Raw genomic sequence first — 17,352 nt, forward strand, 5'->3', positions numbered from 1 at the left:
TTTCTGCTAGGATCTGTTCATCCAAAATGAGGAATACTGTAAAATCTTTTATAATCTCTTCCTCCTGCTGTGACACCGTTTGGGTTTGCGCTGTGAATTTGGCAGAGTCTGAAGAACCAATAACTCTCCATGCCTTATTACTACCAAGCAATCTTACCCATGCTATGGAGGTATTCTGACCTGCAGAAAGGTCACTGGTTTGAACACAGGCCTTAATTATCTCTAAAACAGATGTAGGTGAAGCTGAAACTTCCGCTACGGCATCAACTAATTGAATGGAGAAGCTGTTTCCAGCTGGTTTGGCAGCAGATGAACTGCTCCTGGCTGGGGTTCTCCTGCGTGTGCAGTTCTCTTCCCTCTCCCATTCCTGTTTCGTGTGCTTTCAAGTTTTTCCTTTCTGTTTAAAATTAGATTGTCTCAGTATATGAGTCATTTTCAGTGAATATTCATTATAAATATAAAATTGTTGTGAATCATTTTACTCCCTGTGAGGTTGAGCTTAGCAAGAGTCCATTAAATGAATGCTAGTTGATTTTTCAGGCCTGCTTGCACCAGAAACAGAACATTTCCTAGCACTCTTGGATGCTGAATGCCTAAGGTACCACTTGGTCTTAGCCAGTATCTGCTGCTTTTCCTGTGATCTCAGTGCTTGTTTGTTACAGTACATGAGGTTTTGTAAGGACAAGAAATCCTTTAATCCTTCTGCAGCAGATATGCTCCAGTCTGACGAGGTCAGCTGGGGAGCAGATGACCTTGCATGGGTTTTCATTCCCAGACCTTCTGTAATAGATCTGGAGCCCGCTCTGTGTCAGCAGCAGTGCAGCTGTGGGGTGAGCTAAGTGTGCAGTTCATTGCTGAGCTGCTCCAGATATACTGCTGTTACAACAACCACTTGTATTTTGGCACGGGGAGACCAGCTGAGCTGCTGAGTAACCACGCTGGCATATGTGACTTACAGCATATATGGAGATTTATTCTGACAGGTTTCGAGGGCCTTGCTCAAGCAGTATTCCCAATAGCTATCATGAATGTTTAAGGGAAAATGAGCACAACGTCAGGATTTTAGATAGCAGCTCTGCAGATGAGTGCGTATTGAAATGGGCTTTGTGGGCACTGGAGTGAAGCGGAGCCTGCTTACAGACAGAATGGTCAAGTGCTTTATGTCCCAGAGTTGTCAAACCTGTTCCTTTTTAGTGATTTGGGGCTGAAATATGCGATTAGAGTAATGTGATTAGAAATTGTACACAGCCCTGTGTCCGAGACTTCCCCTCAGCCAAACCCTGGAACCAGGAGGAAGTGAATGGTTTCTGCTGGGAGGAGCCCGGTCCCTTTGGAGAGGAAAGCTGCTGTGGAAGTTCTTGCCCTTTGCTGTGCCATCTGAATTTTGCTCAAGCTGTGTAGGAGAACCAAGCAGTGCTTGTGCTTTCCATCTCCCTGTTCCCTCAGTTTACTGTCTATTCGTTAACAAGGGCAGCAGGTTGCTCTAGGATGGATGTCACCGACACGGTGTTAATCAGAAGTGTAATGAAAAGTACAATGAAACGATGCAGGCTGTTTCAATTTTTACCTCTTCAGTGGACAGGCATTTCTGTTGGGAGCTGGATGTGGATGTTTTCAGCCCAGGTTATCTCGTGCTGTTGCCTTAGTAACAGTGGCTGACATCATGGTACAAACGGACCATGCCTTGCGTGCTCAGCGAGCGCCGTCCTCCTGCATCCCACCCCAGCACGCTGCCCCGCACGTTTGGGGTGGTCGTGTTCTCACCAGTAATACCTGTCCTTCCCAGCTTGTATACTTCTGGGGAGAAACAGAAGAAAAAGGAATTTTTTCTCGTGTCTGTAGTTATCTGATGTGTTTTTACCAGTAATCAGAAAGCAGGGCTTTCTGGCTCGGCGCACCGCATTCCTGTGTTTGTCCATCAGCTGCTTGCAGCTTCAGGTCTCCTTGCACATGGTTACCACTGTTCACAATGTACGCTATTTAGGTGTGAGTACGGTGCACTGTACTCTCAGGTTGCCATGTGTTGATCACTGGCTCTGTCAGTGACACTGTAAATCCGATTGAGGGTCAGGAAAGATCTGAGAGATTCTGAGAAACTGAATGGTTCTTGGTTCTTTATACGGTGTAAGCTGTTAACGTTGTAGGACTGCTTCAGCATTAACATGGCTGTGGTTGATCTGCGAAATGTATTAGGATCGCAGTTGTTACTGAACAATTTAATGCATATTACCCAGCTTTAATTAGGTGTCACCTCATCTTAGTGAAGGAGATCAATATTCCTTTCATTTCGGAGATGTCAGGTGATGGGGAAGCAATTGTGTGGCTGGATGTCTGGAGCACATCATCAGATGCTTAGGCTGAGATGGCTTAAGTGTTTAGATTCGGGGTCTGCAAATGTTTTTAGGACTGCATTCAAATAGCTCCAGCTGAAGTCCTGCAGAATGTCACTGTCAGAATGCTCAGCGGAAGACCAGGAAGGATTTGAACGTGAACGTCTCAAGCTCAGATTCCTGGGGTGCTTCAGGGATGGGTAAAGTCTGAGTGCAGGAGTGCCTAGTGGTGCTAGGTAGGAATGTGTGCTGCTCTCATACAAAAAGAATAACAATAAAAATGAGGTTAGCTGTGGTACTGTTTTCTTCATTAGTTTTATGATGACCTGTTATCCCATTTTGCACAAAGTTAATTGTGTTTGAAAGAGAATATGTAATTAAGAACGAATGACTGATATGATGTTGGAGCTTGTGTTCTGTTTTTTCTCATTCAAGACTTGAAATATGAGCAGCTATCAGAGTCACCAAACACCATGACTGCCAGCCCCAAGCAATGAAAAATCATGAGTCAGAAATATTTTTCTTCGTGGCTCTAAATTACAGGACTAGATTAAAGTTCATGACAGGAAAATAACATCAACCGAGGAATAGAAATGTGTTTCATATCCAGAGATCCTTATCCAGTGTCGTGCTTCAAGATGGTAGAGGTGTCAGGAGGGTGTCAATCTTGGAAGGTGGCAGTGTGTGACACTCTTGTTCATTTTTGAGATGGGAAATAAGTTCCTGATTGAGGCCCTTCCTCTGCCTCCTTTGAGTTTTGTAGGAAAGTGCTGCGAGGCTTCTGAATGGCACAGAAAAATAAGAAATCCATTGTCACTCTTTTTCTTAGTTTGCAGAAATGTATCTCATACAGAAGCAGACGTAAATAACCGTTGTCCAAACAGATGCTTTATTGTTTTCACTGTGTTGGCTTTCTGCTCTTGGTACAGGTATTTTTAAAACGCAGTTAATCATCGATGTGGATGCAGGTCTGTTGTAAACAAAACGTGAGACCGCGTTCCTATTCCTCTTTGGAAACAAACGGAGCGTTTTCAGTGCTGAGTAATGCCTCTAAAGTACTTCGCAGAGGTTCTGCCTCATTTCATAGATGCATTAGCCCTAAGAGGGATTATCATAATTGAGGAGAGGCAAATATTTTTTCACACAAATGTAAAAGCTTTTTGATTGTGCCCCAAAGTTGACCACTTCTAAGTAATGAGCAGAGTGATATGGGGAGGGGAAATAAAAAGTGAATATTAGCTGTGCTGTGAAATCAGGTTTTGAACTGCACGTGTTTTTAGCTTGAGAAGTGAGACGTAATTTCTCATGCTTTTTAGAGCACTCTGCTAAACATGTTATGTTAGCTCTGGGCTATCAAATTAGATTGCATTCAATTATTTAGAGAAACCTCAGTTATTTTGATTCACCATTAACGGTGTTTAATGGAAACACTTGCATTTTCTGAAGGGTCCTTGAAGCTTAATGGTCAAGATTTTAAAGAGATGTGGTCACCAGCTTCCATCCCTGATGTGTCCCAGCCAGTCCTATCTTTAGAACTGTGGACAGTCCATTTGGATAATTGTTACTCCCTCGCTGCCTTCTTCAGGGAGTTACTGTGAAAGTGATGTCTGTGTTCTGTTTGTGTGGTAGAGCAGAATGAAGCAGTCAGCATCGAGGCCGACTTAACTGTTAAACCACTCAGCATTGGCTGTTGAGTTCCAGCTAGCTGCTGCTTTTACTGCGCTGCCAGGGAGGAAATGAAACATAGCCAGTATTGAAGAAGCATCACGTGCAGTCAAGGGGGGTTACTAGGTAACCTATGAACTCTTTAATTTCAGGGGTTTATCTGCTTAACCTTGAAAATTATTGCAACTCTGAAAAGAAATGATTGCAGGTATCCTTATGTCATCTGTAGCCTGTATTATGATATTTAAACTACAGCAGCAAATGGCTGAGGAAGATCTTAGTTCAAAATGGCCCACTTACTTCTGGTGCTTTTTTTCCCTTCAGTCTCAGTCACAGTGATTGTTGCAGATTTGGGTTTGATGAATAAGATACGGTGAGGTGAGGGAGATGGCAGTGGGAGTTTGGCTGTAGCCCAGCTCTTTCCTTATTAGCTTTGCTGCCCCATGAGCCTGCATGGATTTGTCCTGTGAAGTCTGGACAGTCTGTGATCCTTGGCTTGAAAATAGCGTATGGGGATTGAGACCTTAGCACACACCTGATATTCTGTGTTTCCCTCTTGTACAAATTGCCCAAAGCAGCACCCATTAGACAGAGGTGCATATTGGGATACATCCTCTGCAGTCATTTACTTCTTGGATAGAGTGCAGATACCTTCGTGTATCTCATCTGCTCTCTGTGTTTCTCAATTACATGGCATGCAATAACTTGGTGATAAGATTGGTTTCAAACTGGGCAGATCTGTGATTACTTAGGTACAGCAAGAGCATCTTACTGCTTCGTTGTCATCCTCCTCCTCCTGCTTGTTCTTATTTTCTTCAGGCCTTGTGAATCCTATTCCCTGTGCACAGTTTCCATGAAAACGAGACATTTAGCTAAGGAGACTCTCACCTTCTAAGTAAATTCTGTAAATAATCTTTCCACAGGCCCTCTTTTCTCTGCTTGCCACTCTTCCAAACTCATCACTGGAGCTCACCTATTTCATAGTCCATTAATCCTTGTCAAGATCTTAATAAAGGGAAAAAAAAAAGGAAAAAAGAAAAGGAAAAGAAAATGAAGTTGTTCATCTGATGCTGCAAGGCTTATCCTTGCTGAAGTCATAAAACTGTGACATTCTTTGAAACTTGTTGGGAACAGGGATTATTTTTTTTCTGTAAATCAGTAACATATCTGCACTTAATTAAATTCAGCAGTGGATACTGCAGGGGATGTTCCTAAAATTGGCTGGAGCTGATGAAGTTTCGGATGGCTGCTGTCAGCTGAATGATGCAAAAGAATTATCTGAGCCCTGTAGGTTTTCTTCCAAACGCAGTGCTGCTGTTCCAATGTGCCCATAGTGGGATCTGTGTTTCTCTTTCTCCTGTATGTGTTGCAGCTGTAGTGACAGTAGGAAGCTCAGGCTTTCTGAGCATCGTGTGCTTTTTACCTCTGTGCATGTAAACATATAAATAAATGCAAATGTGTGTGTGTACAGGATGCACTAAGAGGAGCTCAGGGGATGTAATTGAGGTAGTAATGTGATGTCTGCTGCAGAATCTGAGCACATCTTTGGCTCTGTTAGCAAAGCTGCGTTTACTTTGTGCAGACAGCACTGGCTGAGGAGTTTATCGTGTTGCCTGTACATATTGAGCTCAGTAACTGGCGTAGACCAAGGACTTCTCTTCCAAAAATATCTGGCCTGGATTTCAAAACCAAAAGATATGGAGAATCCCCCTTTTCTGTGGATGTTTTATTCAGCATTCCTGCAGATACAAAATGTGTGCCTTACATCTAGGATGAGGTAAGCTGTTTTCCATTTCCAGCCAGAGGTTTGCTTTCTGATAGCGTGGCAGAAGTGGGTCCTCAAATATTCCATACTTCCCTCTGTAAAGACATCTGAGTGTCGCTGTCGATGTCCTCTCTCTTTAAAAAGATTCTGCAGCTTGAGATGGTTTGTCTGCATGTTTATTGTGTATGCTGAAGGTTGTCTGAGCTCGGTTATGTGCGTGCAGGAGGATGTGGCTGTGGGTGATGGTGAGGAGGAGCCATGAGATGAGAGCAGTAAGCAAAAAGGCCTCCATGCATCTTCCAGGCAGCTGACCTCCTTAACTAATGTGCTGTGAGCTCCTGTGCTGCTCTGGGGAGGTGACATCTGTCCTGTCCCACACGTTGCAGTAGGACCTGTCTGTTGAAAGATGTACTCCGTTCCTCGAGTGCTTCTCAGTGAGCTGGATATGAGTCTCTGTGTGTTTGAAACTTAATTCAGATTAAGTCAGGTGTGAATTTGAAGTCAGTTGGCTGCTGTGGAGTAATTCTTCTGCCTAAGGGAGCCCTGAGAGAAAAACTGAAGAGAGTGAGTAGAGCTGGGCTCAGCCTGCTGGTGACGTGGAGGCGAAGGAAGCAACGTGGAGGTGACACCAGTTGCAGCTGGGACTAAAACCTGAACCCAGACCTCAGGGGGCTGTGCACATAAAACTGGATGTGGTGCGTTGATCTCTCATTCTGTGGTACACATACTGTGAGGCAATCCAGGAGCTAACTCCAGTGTGTCCCCCCTTGCACATAACTGCTCCATGCTATTACAGTCAGTTGGGTACTGATGTTATGCCAGGTCCTCGTGATGAGAAATGTCACAGTGGAATAATTAAATACTGGAGCTTCAGGGACAGTCACTGTGGAAATTGCCCTCCATGGCAGCTGCAGCATTTATTAGTAATTAAAGCTGTGCCTGCTATGCTTTTCGCTAAATTTGCTTCATCAATATTTTATTGTTCTAAAGAGACAACAACAACAAATACAGTGAAGGTGGGAAGAGAGCCTGTTTCCTAAGCAACAGCAGTGCACTTCTTTGCAGTTATTTTTAAAGGCAGGTTGCTTCATTTAAGATTTGGTACCAGTTATTACTGCATTGCTTTAAGCATCTGGAAAGCTGCCTTGTTGTTTTTTTCTTTTTTCTTTTTTCATTTCATTTTCTTTATTTCTAATTGAAAGGCAGAGCAAAACAGTAGCTGAGTTAGTATCCTTTGTCATGGTTGTGAGGCAGGATCTTGGGCTGTGCTGAGAAGAGCATCCCCTGCTACCATCACTGTTCTTCCCATGCTGCTCTGCCTGGCCTTGCACAACCCTGTATGCAACCAAATGATGCTCGCCCCCACTCCTGCTTCTCTGTCAGATGCACAGATGCTCCCTCTTCCTTTGAGTAGAAACAAGCCGTGCTTGCTGAGATGTCATCAGCACTGGGCTCTCACTTGTAAGGCTGCAGGCAAACAGGCATTGCCTCTGCCACCTACAGATGTCCTTTGATTGCAGCAGATGCTTGCTGGAATGAGCTGACTGCTGAGAGGTCAGGCAGGGATGTGCCTGTGTCTCTTGGCCTTTCTTTCACACAACAGTGCTGCTCTTTGGCTTTTGCACATGATATGGATGAAAAAGCAAGACAGCAGTTGTCTTCTGCGACAGCAGTCTTCTCAGTGAGGACTTGGTTGTTGCTTCTCTTGGGCTAATACTCCTCTGGGTTCAGCCTCAGCCCTCTGCAAACAGTGCTAAGTGATGCTAGGACAGTTTACTGCTCAGTAGCTCAGGGCCAGCTGCAGCAGTGCTCTGATGGTGGGGAAGTTATTGGTGTGCCCTTCTTCAGGGTATGATTTGTGTCTCAGTATGAGCAGTGAGACCTTGGTGTAATAGAGAAAGTAATAACCAAGTAATAACCACTTTTAAAAAGCTGTATATTCTGTTCTTCCAAAGAACAGTTTGTTGGTGCAGTTTGAAGTGAAACTGGAGGGCAATAAGGGACTGAGGGGTCACAGCAGAAGGTGAATCACTGCTGTTTTCAGAAGATTGTGGGTGTTAAGGTGTACGAATACCTCATTCCACTCAGTGAGCTTTTATTTGGACTGCGGTGACTTGGAAGCAGTGTAGATGAGCCAGTATTTCCTTTGTGTACTTTCTAGCTCAATAGTAGCTTTGTCCGTTTGTCCTGGGGGTAGATGAGGCATGGATTTGAATAGCACTAGCATCAGTTCTGAAGATACCAATTGAATACTGTCAATGTTCGGATGCTTTTATTTGTTGAGAGAGTCCAGCAACAAAACAAAGGAAAAAAAAGAGTCCTTCATTATCAGTAAGTATATGAGATGTGCCATGTCAGTTCCCAGCTGCACTGCTTGCACAGTGCCTGGGTTTCCGCTCACTGGAGGATGGCTGCATGTGCTGGGGGTTTTCCTGTGTTGAGCTGGACTCCTGCTGTTCAGGGTGGTCACAGCACCCATTAACAACACAGATGACTTTGACATGCTTAGCAACAGCATTAATGTGGTGTGTCTTGGACACAACCAAGATAGGACATGTCTCTAGTTTTAACTCGCAGTTGAAACTGAGGGTTCTGTGGAGGTCTTTCTCACATAGTGGTGCAAAGAGGAAATACGTGAAATTTATGCTGAAGAATTGTCAGTTTAAATGAACATATCAAGGGCTAAGATGAAAGAGTAGAGAGTATGTTGAATTCTGTATTACAGAGAATGAATTCAGGGTGTACAGTTAGAAGATCTGATTTTGCTAAATCAAGTTACTTGTATCCTGATTTAAAAAAAAATTAGATGAACGATTCAAAGCCAAATGAACAATCTAAGCCATCAGTATTTAATTGTACTGGCTGTTCCACTGGGAAATTAGGGATTTTCATGGAAAGTTTACCTTCTGTTAGATTTTATCCAAAATTGCTTTGCTTAAAGATGAATCTGCCTTCACAGCTCTAAGCAAAATAGCTGTTATCTCACAACATATTTCCCATTTGCTTTACTAGTGCTGTTTTCCACACTTAAAGCAAATGGCTGTGTTTTCAGAACACACATGAGGTTAATTTCTGTAATAGAAATGTGTTAGCAGGAAACCAATTACAGATTTCTTTTTTTTCTAGAGTGCTAAGACACAAAATATGAAGTTATGAACCTCAAAAATGCTTCTTTGTTTATATATTTATTTATTTTATTGATTCATTAGGTAGTTGTTCAGTCTTGTGAAGAAATAGGGCAGCAGTGGCTGGAAATTAAGGGGGCATAATAATAATGCTGCTCGATGCAGGCACATCCTGTGATCCTTCAGCAGATGCAACAGCTTGTAGGCTAGCTGAGTGGAGATGTGCCCACGTGCTGTTGAGCCTTGCCTGGGAGTTGGGGTAGGCTTCGGGGGTCAGCGATGACCACAGTCTTTTTCAGTCCTGGCTGAAGGACAGGACTTACCCATAAATGTCTCCTCCTGCTCCTTGCAGGTGTTGTGGAAGCATGTCTCCTGCACATGCTGAAGCGCAGGGCTGCTGGCTTCCTGCGCACCGACAAGGTCGCTGCCCTGTTCACCAAAGTTGGCAAGACGTACGCAGTAGCAGGAGATGTGTGCAAGAAAGTGCAGGAGCTGCAGCAGCAGGTGGAGAGCAGGTGAGGCTGATATCTGTTTACCAGCAAAATCCACACTGTATACAAAGATTACACTGTAATACAAAGATTTATTGGATAAGAAGCTAAGTTCTGTTGATCAAGTGCAACTTACTTTTTATTACATTTGGCATTTTGTTATGTTTTCTTTCTTTTGACAGCTATGGTCTGCTATAGATCTGCAGCCTGTTCATTTCAGCCTATATAGCATGTGGAAGATTTGGAGAAACTCAAATGCTGGGATTTTTCTGAAGCTCCAAAAGCAAGAAGATATTTTTGCTAGTGAACTACCTCACTCAGTATACCTAATACAGGCCCGTTGGGGGCTATTGTTAGAGGTTGCTTAGTATGTCTGTGAATTAGATAGTCCTTGCAGACTTCTCTAATTTCACCCCAAAACTGAAGTGTCCTTATCATTAATTACAGCCACAACTTTCAAAAAATCCCTGACTAAAGCCCTGAAACCAGAGGTAGTGAGTGCTGATGTAGCTAGTATGCAGATATGCGTTTGTCAAACACGCGCTGTGTATTCCAGCACCTCTCTATGCAGACTTGTCACTGGAGGGATTCCAGTGAGAAGAGATTTTGAGCTTTGGCAACTTTTATCTTCTGTCCTTTTGCAGGAAAAACCAGCCAAACGTGCAGGAGCCCCTCAAGAGACAGGGATCAGCCACAAGCAAGACACCTGTACTGACTCCTCAGGCCATCAAACATATATGGGTTCGGACAGCATTGATTGAGAAAGTGCTCGACAAGATTGTGCAGTATATTGTTGATAACTGCAGGTAAAGCAAGAATCGAAAGTGCAGAGATTTGATGGAAGTTTTGTATCCTCCATATCAGTGTAGATGCTGATAACTTGAATACATTCAAGGATCTTTGCATTTCTTTTTACTTCCACGTGATTCTCTGTACATGATAAAGAGGGTTTGGTCCCAATTGTTTGAGGTATTGTGGGTATTCACCTCACTGGCTTCTCCATCCATGCCGACGAGTTAGGGCCACGTCCTTAAATGTAAGTGTCTGATTTTGAGAACGTCAGTTACAGTGAATAAAACAAGACTTTCTTTTGCATTTTTATGACACATTGATGTCACAGCACTCCATGTTTAAGTCCTTCAGCTCTTCTGTTCTTGAGGAAGATGATTTCGAGTTTGAGCTCCATCTAGTGGAAGAGACAGCAGAGGATAATGATGTTTTGAGAAATAAAGGTGTTGGGATTTTTGGGCTGTGTTGTTAAGTTAGCTTTGCTGCTGTGGTGGGAAGACTTTTGAAAAAACTGTTTGTAGTAGTTCATTGTTCTTGATGGTGTTTCAAGAACATTCCTCACACGTGAACTATATGTTTTGAGAGTGCATGAATCTCTTAGTCTCTGTGGGAAACTGGCAGAATTGCTTGCAGAGTTATTTATCTCCATATTGCACTAGTGTCTGAGGCCTCAAATCAATACCCTGGGTAAACACATCTCGCAGAAGGCAAGCTCCTGCCTTTGAGCTCAGTGTCAAATAGATGAGGCAGAATGTTCATACTGAGAGGAAGTGACTTATCTGAGCTCATATATCTGATGAAGGGAAGAATATGGAACAAGAGTACAGGTGGCGGTGATGTTACTAAATATAGAAGTTTGGAGGGTAGGTTAATTGGACTGATAGTTCTAGACTTCCTTTCTGCTCCATGGAGTTCTAGTCAATGCTGTTGATGGTGCTTAGGAAATTATTTAATACTAAAGCAGGTCTCTAAAATAGGCCATATTAATTTCTTCATAACTTCCTTCAATGTATTTTAATGTACTTTTAAGAATAGTTAGAGAATAACATTACATGAGCCAGTCAAGCTCTATTAGGACTTCTAGAGGAGATGCATGCATCAGCAGTTAGTGGTTAGCAACTGCTTTTCTTCTTTGTGTCTAGTTCAGGAAAGAATGTGTTTTGGGTCCCTTTGGTCCCATTTCTGTTAGTTGAGGTAGACAGTTTGCTTATTTGCCTATTGTGTGAGAGAGTGTGTTCGATAATCACTGCTAAATTCTGTTGTTGGAATTTGTTTTGCGTTAGAGCTGTGATTAAAATCAAGCTTGGAAAATGTGTTCTGCTTCAGTACATGTGCAGCACTGTAGATGCACAGCCCTAGACTCCATTTTCAGTCTTGGTAAAACTCTTAGAACTCTAAACTCTTAAGAGCTTCCATTTGTATGGGTAACTAATTGGTTGAATTCGCTCTTGAAATGAGCATTTTCCCTCAGTTTTTGTTATTATTACGTTGATCTGGTAGATGGTTTCAGTAGTTTTGCTTTCCTCCTGCACACAAAGTCAATGCCCACTGTACTTCAGGGGCACCTGCACCACATGTTGAAGGAATTGCTGTCAATTTAAGAAAGCAGCATGTCCATCTCTGCCATTAATCTGTCTTGCTTTCTTTGGCTTACTTTCTGTTAAGCAGTAATGTGATACTTTTAAAGTCAGTGAAGTAATACTGCTGGCGTAGTAGCAACCAGTGATTTTAACTGGGCTCTGATCTTTCATTCCTAGTAAATATTATGAAAAAGAAGCTTTACTAGCAGATCCTGTTTGTGGCCCAATACTTGCTTCTCTTCTAGGTGAGTCCTTGCAAAGTTACTTTTTATCCTAAAGAAAATAAATCACTTCTTAAACCATTTAATACTGTGACGGTTACAAAAGGTGATTTTTATGTCTGCCACATGGTCTGACTGACCATAATGGAGCAATAGAGGAGATGATGTCTGTTGCCCTCTGGACCAGTAGAGACCAGTACTGTTAATTATTGGTTAGATCAGAGAACAGAATGGAAATGGCATTTTACAGAGTGCTTGCAAGCAGATTGGAACTATAAATGCTTCTATGGCAGAGTGTAGTGTGCTAAAGGAATATTTTTGTGCAGCTGTAGATAACAGCACCTGATATGTTATGTACATATTGTCTATATAGTCGGCTGGCTGATCCTGTGGGATCATTAACTGATAATAATTCATCTATTTTGAGACGTAAATCCCACTTTCAGTACTTGGCCATCAGCGTAAGATTCAGTAGGCTTGCAAACAGACTCATGTTTCTCTCCTGGGCTCTTTTCTTAGTTGGACCATGTGCACTGGAGTACACCAAGCTAAAAACAGCTGATCACTACTGGACAGACCCTTCAGCAGATGAGCTCGTTCAGCGACACCGGATTCATGGAGTCCATGGCCGCCAAGATTCGCCTTCAAAGCGCCCGGCACTAGGAGTAGGTATTTCTGTGGAGCTATCTCAGAGTTACAAGGCACAAGTTGACAATTAAAACAATCTCAGAAGGAAGATATATGAATTTAAAACGATCTTTATTTTTTTTTCTCCTGTAATGGAGCATTTTTCACAGATTAAAAGTCCATTTGGGCCCAAATAGACGGTTAAGGAAAGTTTGAGATCCAGGGCTAAATGATATGGCCTTTAACATGTTATTTGCACAGATAGTTCACAAGAAGTGAGCTGTCTTTGCCAGCGATGAGGAGGAGCCCACGTAATTTCTGCAAGGTTTCTTGACTCCAGAAATTCCACTAAGAAACTGTTCTGCATGGAGCTGTCAGTAGAGCCCTTCCCATTCTGCCTGATCTGCCTCGACTGTTTCTGTGTGTGCTAGATCCGGAAGCGCCATTCAAGCGGAAGCACATCAGAAGATCGCTTTGCTGCTTCAGCAAGAGAGTACGTGGAGTCCCTGCACCAGAATTCACGAACACATCTTCTGTATGGGAAAAACAATGTCTTAGTCCAGCCAGTAAGTACACTGAGTTTTGGGCCAACACGCACAGCTGCTGAGTGTCTGTGTTTTGAGGAGCTGGGGAGCAGTGACTTTCCATCTGTGGTCACAGAAACTGTAATTAATTGTAATTGCACTTCAGTGCTTCGTCACTGTGTCATTATTAAATCTTACTACTTGCATTCATTCAGATAAATGTTCGTTGCACTCAAGATTTAAATGCATGGATGACAGAGTTGTGAGGATTTGGATGTTGACATGTAATTAGTCCAAACAAAAATAGTCTGTCATGTACAGAATACGGCCAAACCTAGTGGGCTAAGATCTCAGAATTGTGAAGGGGTGTACAAACGAGAGGAGGAAAAGAAAAAAACATTGTGTACACTTGAATCACCTTTTTCTGTTCGTTATTTCTGCAAACAGAAGGATGACTTGGAGGCAATTCCTGGATATCTCTCACTCCACCAGTCAGCAGATATTTTGACATTGAAATGGACTCCAAATCAGCTAATGAACGGAACCCTTGGGGATTCGGAGCTGGAGAAAAGGTAGTCATTGCATTCAGGAAAAGACTGGAAGCATTTGTGGTGCTTGCATATTGCATTGGCAATATGGCATAAGTGTAACAGAACTGATTTAATTAAGGGCTTCAGAGCAGTGCACACATTGAGGTGTCAGGCAGCTTGGGTTCTGTTTCTGTTTTGCTACAGATTAAGTGACTTTCTGAATGTTCTGTAGTGCACTTTGTCTTAAAAAGACAACAGGAAAGAGAGATTCAGGGGGGCCCGTATTCGAGCCCTCAGTGGAGTCTAAATACATAACTACTGGAATGAATTGGGACCTTGCAGGGGATCTCTGAATGTTACTTACAAATATGTGTCACTTTTAAGTAATTGATTCCAGAGTATTTATTCTAGAGTACCCTGGACTATTTAGTGATACAGTAATAAAATACATCACAAATCGGGTAGAGCAAACAAAATAAGTTGGATAATAAGGCCTTTTTAGGTGGAAAACAAAAGCCCACTTCTCCAGGTATTTTGGAGAAGGGACTCAACACTCCCTTCCGTCATTGCAATTCTTCCATCAGAGGATCAGAAATCACTTGACAAGCATGGCTACTGTCAGCATTATTGTCCTCGTTTTTTATACTAAACTGTAGAGGTTGTTCTCAGAAGGGTTCAGAGCTGTTCCTAGCATTTAATCTGTAAGTTTGAGCCCCAACAATCATGTGTGCAAGATGTAAGTGAACTTGCTGTCCTGAAACCCAGCAACATGGCTGCATAAAGCCTGTACCCTATACATTTTAATGTTAACCAGAACATTGTTGTGACCTGGGGAGGTGGGAGTGGGAAGAGGGACAAAAAAAAGCCATTATGAAAAGCCTGGTGCCACGTGTACCTACTGCAGAGTATTAGTTCTTTTGTTTTCTATTTGACTGTTGATTTACCTCAATTGGCCAAATTTAACAGGAGTTATTAGCCTAGCAAAGTCTTTTATCACATGCTTGAAACTGCAAGCACTCCTGAATGTAGGAAAAAAACCAACTGTCTTGCACTTTTTCCTTTTCTATCAGCGTTTACTGGGACTACGCATTAATAGTGCCACTCAGCCAGATCGTCTGTATCCACTGCCATCAACAACGTAAGCACAAAACTTCTCCTCGTGGGGTACCCCCAAAGCCCCAGTCTGCCAGGTTCATGTTAGTGCTGCTGCCATTTTATATGGTGCCTGTTAGGGATTTAATGCAAAAGGAGGCAGACCATTTTTCTTCAGATGTCTTCAGTGAAAACCTGGTAAGATCTTCTCAGCCTAACAGTGCTCCAGTTGTCACTTGCTTTCTTTGTTGCTTTTTTCTATGCCTTTTGTGGGTTTTTTCCTGAGTCGTTTGTGCAGAACAGTACTTCTGGGGAATGTCAGCAGCAGGTATTAAACGTAGGTCTGTTGGTTCTGTAAGCATGAGCTGAGGACAGTTACAAAACGAGAGGGGGAAAAAAGCAGGTCTGTCAGTGGATTGTCAACCTGTAGAAATGGAGTGCTTGTAACAAGGCCACCGTCTGCCCATGGAGTCCTGACTCATCCTGCTCACTGCAGAGAGAGGGATCTGAAGGGAACATCTCTCCATTACTTTCCTGACCACCAAAATCACAGAGCAAGGAATGAATGTACAGAAATTTTATTTGGGTTCAGATTGGAGTTGTGGTTAAAGGACCTTTAGAACTAAGAGCCTATTTTAAAAGATGGTTTATACATACTGCTTTAAAATATGTGAATTGGAAAGCCACTTGAATGATCACTTTCCCTCTGTGCCATTAACGCAACTAGTTACACCGTGCCAGTCCAGGGTGTTAGAACCTGGAGTCCTAGCGAGAGAAGGTATAGACTTAGAAGTTTATGTGACTTAGAAGTTTATTTATCTACTCAGAGGTGGCACAAATAAAAAGTACTTAGAAGGTAAGAACAACAAATAGAGATTATGATGTAACAGTGTGGACTCCCCTTGTCCTCCTTTGCAGCAGAAAGCAGATGGACGTTAGTCTTGGTGAGTCAGGATGGAACTCAGAAACCTCCACTGCACTTCCCCCAGGGAGGTCACCTCCTTGCATTTCTTTCCTGTCTGGAAAATGGTCTTCTGCCTCGTGGTCAGCTGGAACCACCACTTTGGTCCCAACAGGGCAAGGTACTGCCTTTTCTGATGAGCTGCTTGTGGTAGATTGTGCTTGCAATCTGTGTGCAACAGCACCCTGCCCCACAGAGTCCAGGCATTAACATACAGCAGCTGTTGAAGTGCTGCATGAAGTCGAAGTGGGAGGCAAATTAACTCAATTTAGGCTAGTTTAGTTCTCATAAGAATTGTCCTTAAAGTTTGTTTATACCTTCATTGCTACATTGAGCAAATACAATAGGTCAGTATTAGTTCCAGGCTATAGGGGCTGAGCCTCCAATGGTCTGGGATATACTTGCTGTCAGGGACCTGGATTACTGAAAAAGCTGGTGCCACCTTCTATGGGTTGCAAGAAAAAGTTGGGTTTCAAGCACAGAGAAAAGCTGCATTTCGTACCCGTAAGCCACTTTCTGACTCTGATTCTGGTGCTGTTTTCTCCCACATCCCCTTGCACATAGAAAGCTTATTTTTAAGACTTCAGTTGCCAAAGATAGTGTATCAGTATTTAGTTTGTTCTGTTAGTATTTGGTTGCTGAATGAATATATGAGATCATCAATTTTCTCTAGGGTAAGGTATTTCCAAAGCTTCGAAAACGGAACAGCAACAAATCAGTGGACCTAGAGGAAACGCCAGCTGAAGATGTTTCTACAGACTATGTGTTCAGAATTATCTATCCAGGGCACAAGCATGATAACAGTAAGTGCCTTTGTTCTGCTTTACTTAAAAACAAACAAAAGAACACAGCTAAGAAAACCTGTTTGGAGGATGGGGAGGGGTAATGGGAAAATCTACCACACAGTTATACTGACTGATAACCGTGATCAACATGTACAGCTTACTGTAGGTCTCCTTAGCAAAGTTAAACTTGTTATCTTTGAGGAAATGGAGTGGAGGTGGGAAATATTACTTATACTCTGTGTTCTGCAGAGGAAGTTTTCAAAATACTCCCCTGGGCTTGCAAACTGAGACCAAAATATTGTTTTAACTATCCAGGAGTATTTTTGAAGTGAGGATACTTGAATTGGCCATGCTGCTTGCTCATCATGTTTCTATTAGGAAAAAAACAAAAACAAAACAAAACTACTATGAAATCAACTCTTAAAATACCCCAAAGAACTTCCCGGGCTGAGTTTACTTGGCTTTGAAGCAAGAACTTAACAGTGGACAAATAAATGCCCTTCTGAGGAAACTAAGTGAATTCCCAAACACCAAACCACCTCATGTCATCAGTGAATACAAATTCCTTACATGCAAGGAAGGCATTTGAGCTAGTTCCCTAACAGCGCGCACTCCTCTTACCAAAATCCCCCAAGAATTTCCCAGGAAGATAAAACCCAAAAATTTGCAGGGAATTTGGATTTACTGCTTATATTGGGACTTAACTGCAGCTGAGAAAGCAGAAATCTCAATTGTGAAACCTCCTCACCCCATGGGACTGAACCTCAATGGTAGCCGTGCCTTATTAGGGCCTCTGACTTGACACAGGTAAGTTCATGCACTCACACAGTAGAAAAAGCATCTTCTCCCTTTGCCTGAGTCAAGAGG

General features: G+C 42.7%; 1 protein-coding gene across 5 annotated transcripts in view; it reads left to right on the forward strand.

Moving 5' to 3' along the window:
* Nucleotides 1-17,352, forward strand: part of SGSM2 (small G protein signaling modulator 2) — a 35,195-nt gene that overhangs the window by 5,554 nt on the left and 12,289 nt on the right. For 3 of the 5 annotated variants that reach the window (XM_065732090.1, XM_065732093.1, XM_065732094.1), the window contains exons 3-11: nt 9,238-9,400; nt 10,021-10,182; nt 11,923-11,990; nt 12,486-12,631; nt 13,025-13,159; nt 13,565-13,689; nt 14,718-14,785; nt 15,658-15,821; nt 16,374-16,503. In XM_065732090.1, coding sequence (XP_065588162.1) covers nt 9,238-9,400; nt 10,021-10,182; nt 11,923-11,990; nt 12,486-12,631; nt 13,025-13,159; nt 13,565-13,689; nt 14,718-14,785; nt 15,658-15,821; nt 16,374-16,503 — 1,161 coding nt within the window. The remainder of the gene's footprint in view (nt 1-9,237; nt 9,401-10,020; nt 10,183-11,922; nt 11,991-12,485; nt 12,632-13,024; nt 13,160-13,564; nt 13,690-14,717; nt 14,786-15,657; nt 15,822-16,373; nt 16,504-17,352) is intronic. The other 2 variants (XM_065732092.1, XM_065732095.1) reach the window with 1 other exon arrangement.

Source organism: Cyrtonyx montezumae, unplaced genomic scaffold (genome assembly GCF_038088225.1).
Source record: "Cyrtonyx montezumae isolate F1298 unplaced genomic scaffold, pur_monq_1.0 scaffold_15, whole genome shotgun sequence".
NCBI lineage: Eukaryota > Metazoa > Chordata > Aves > Galliformes > Odontophoridae > Cyrtonyx > Cyrtonyx montezumae.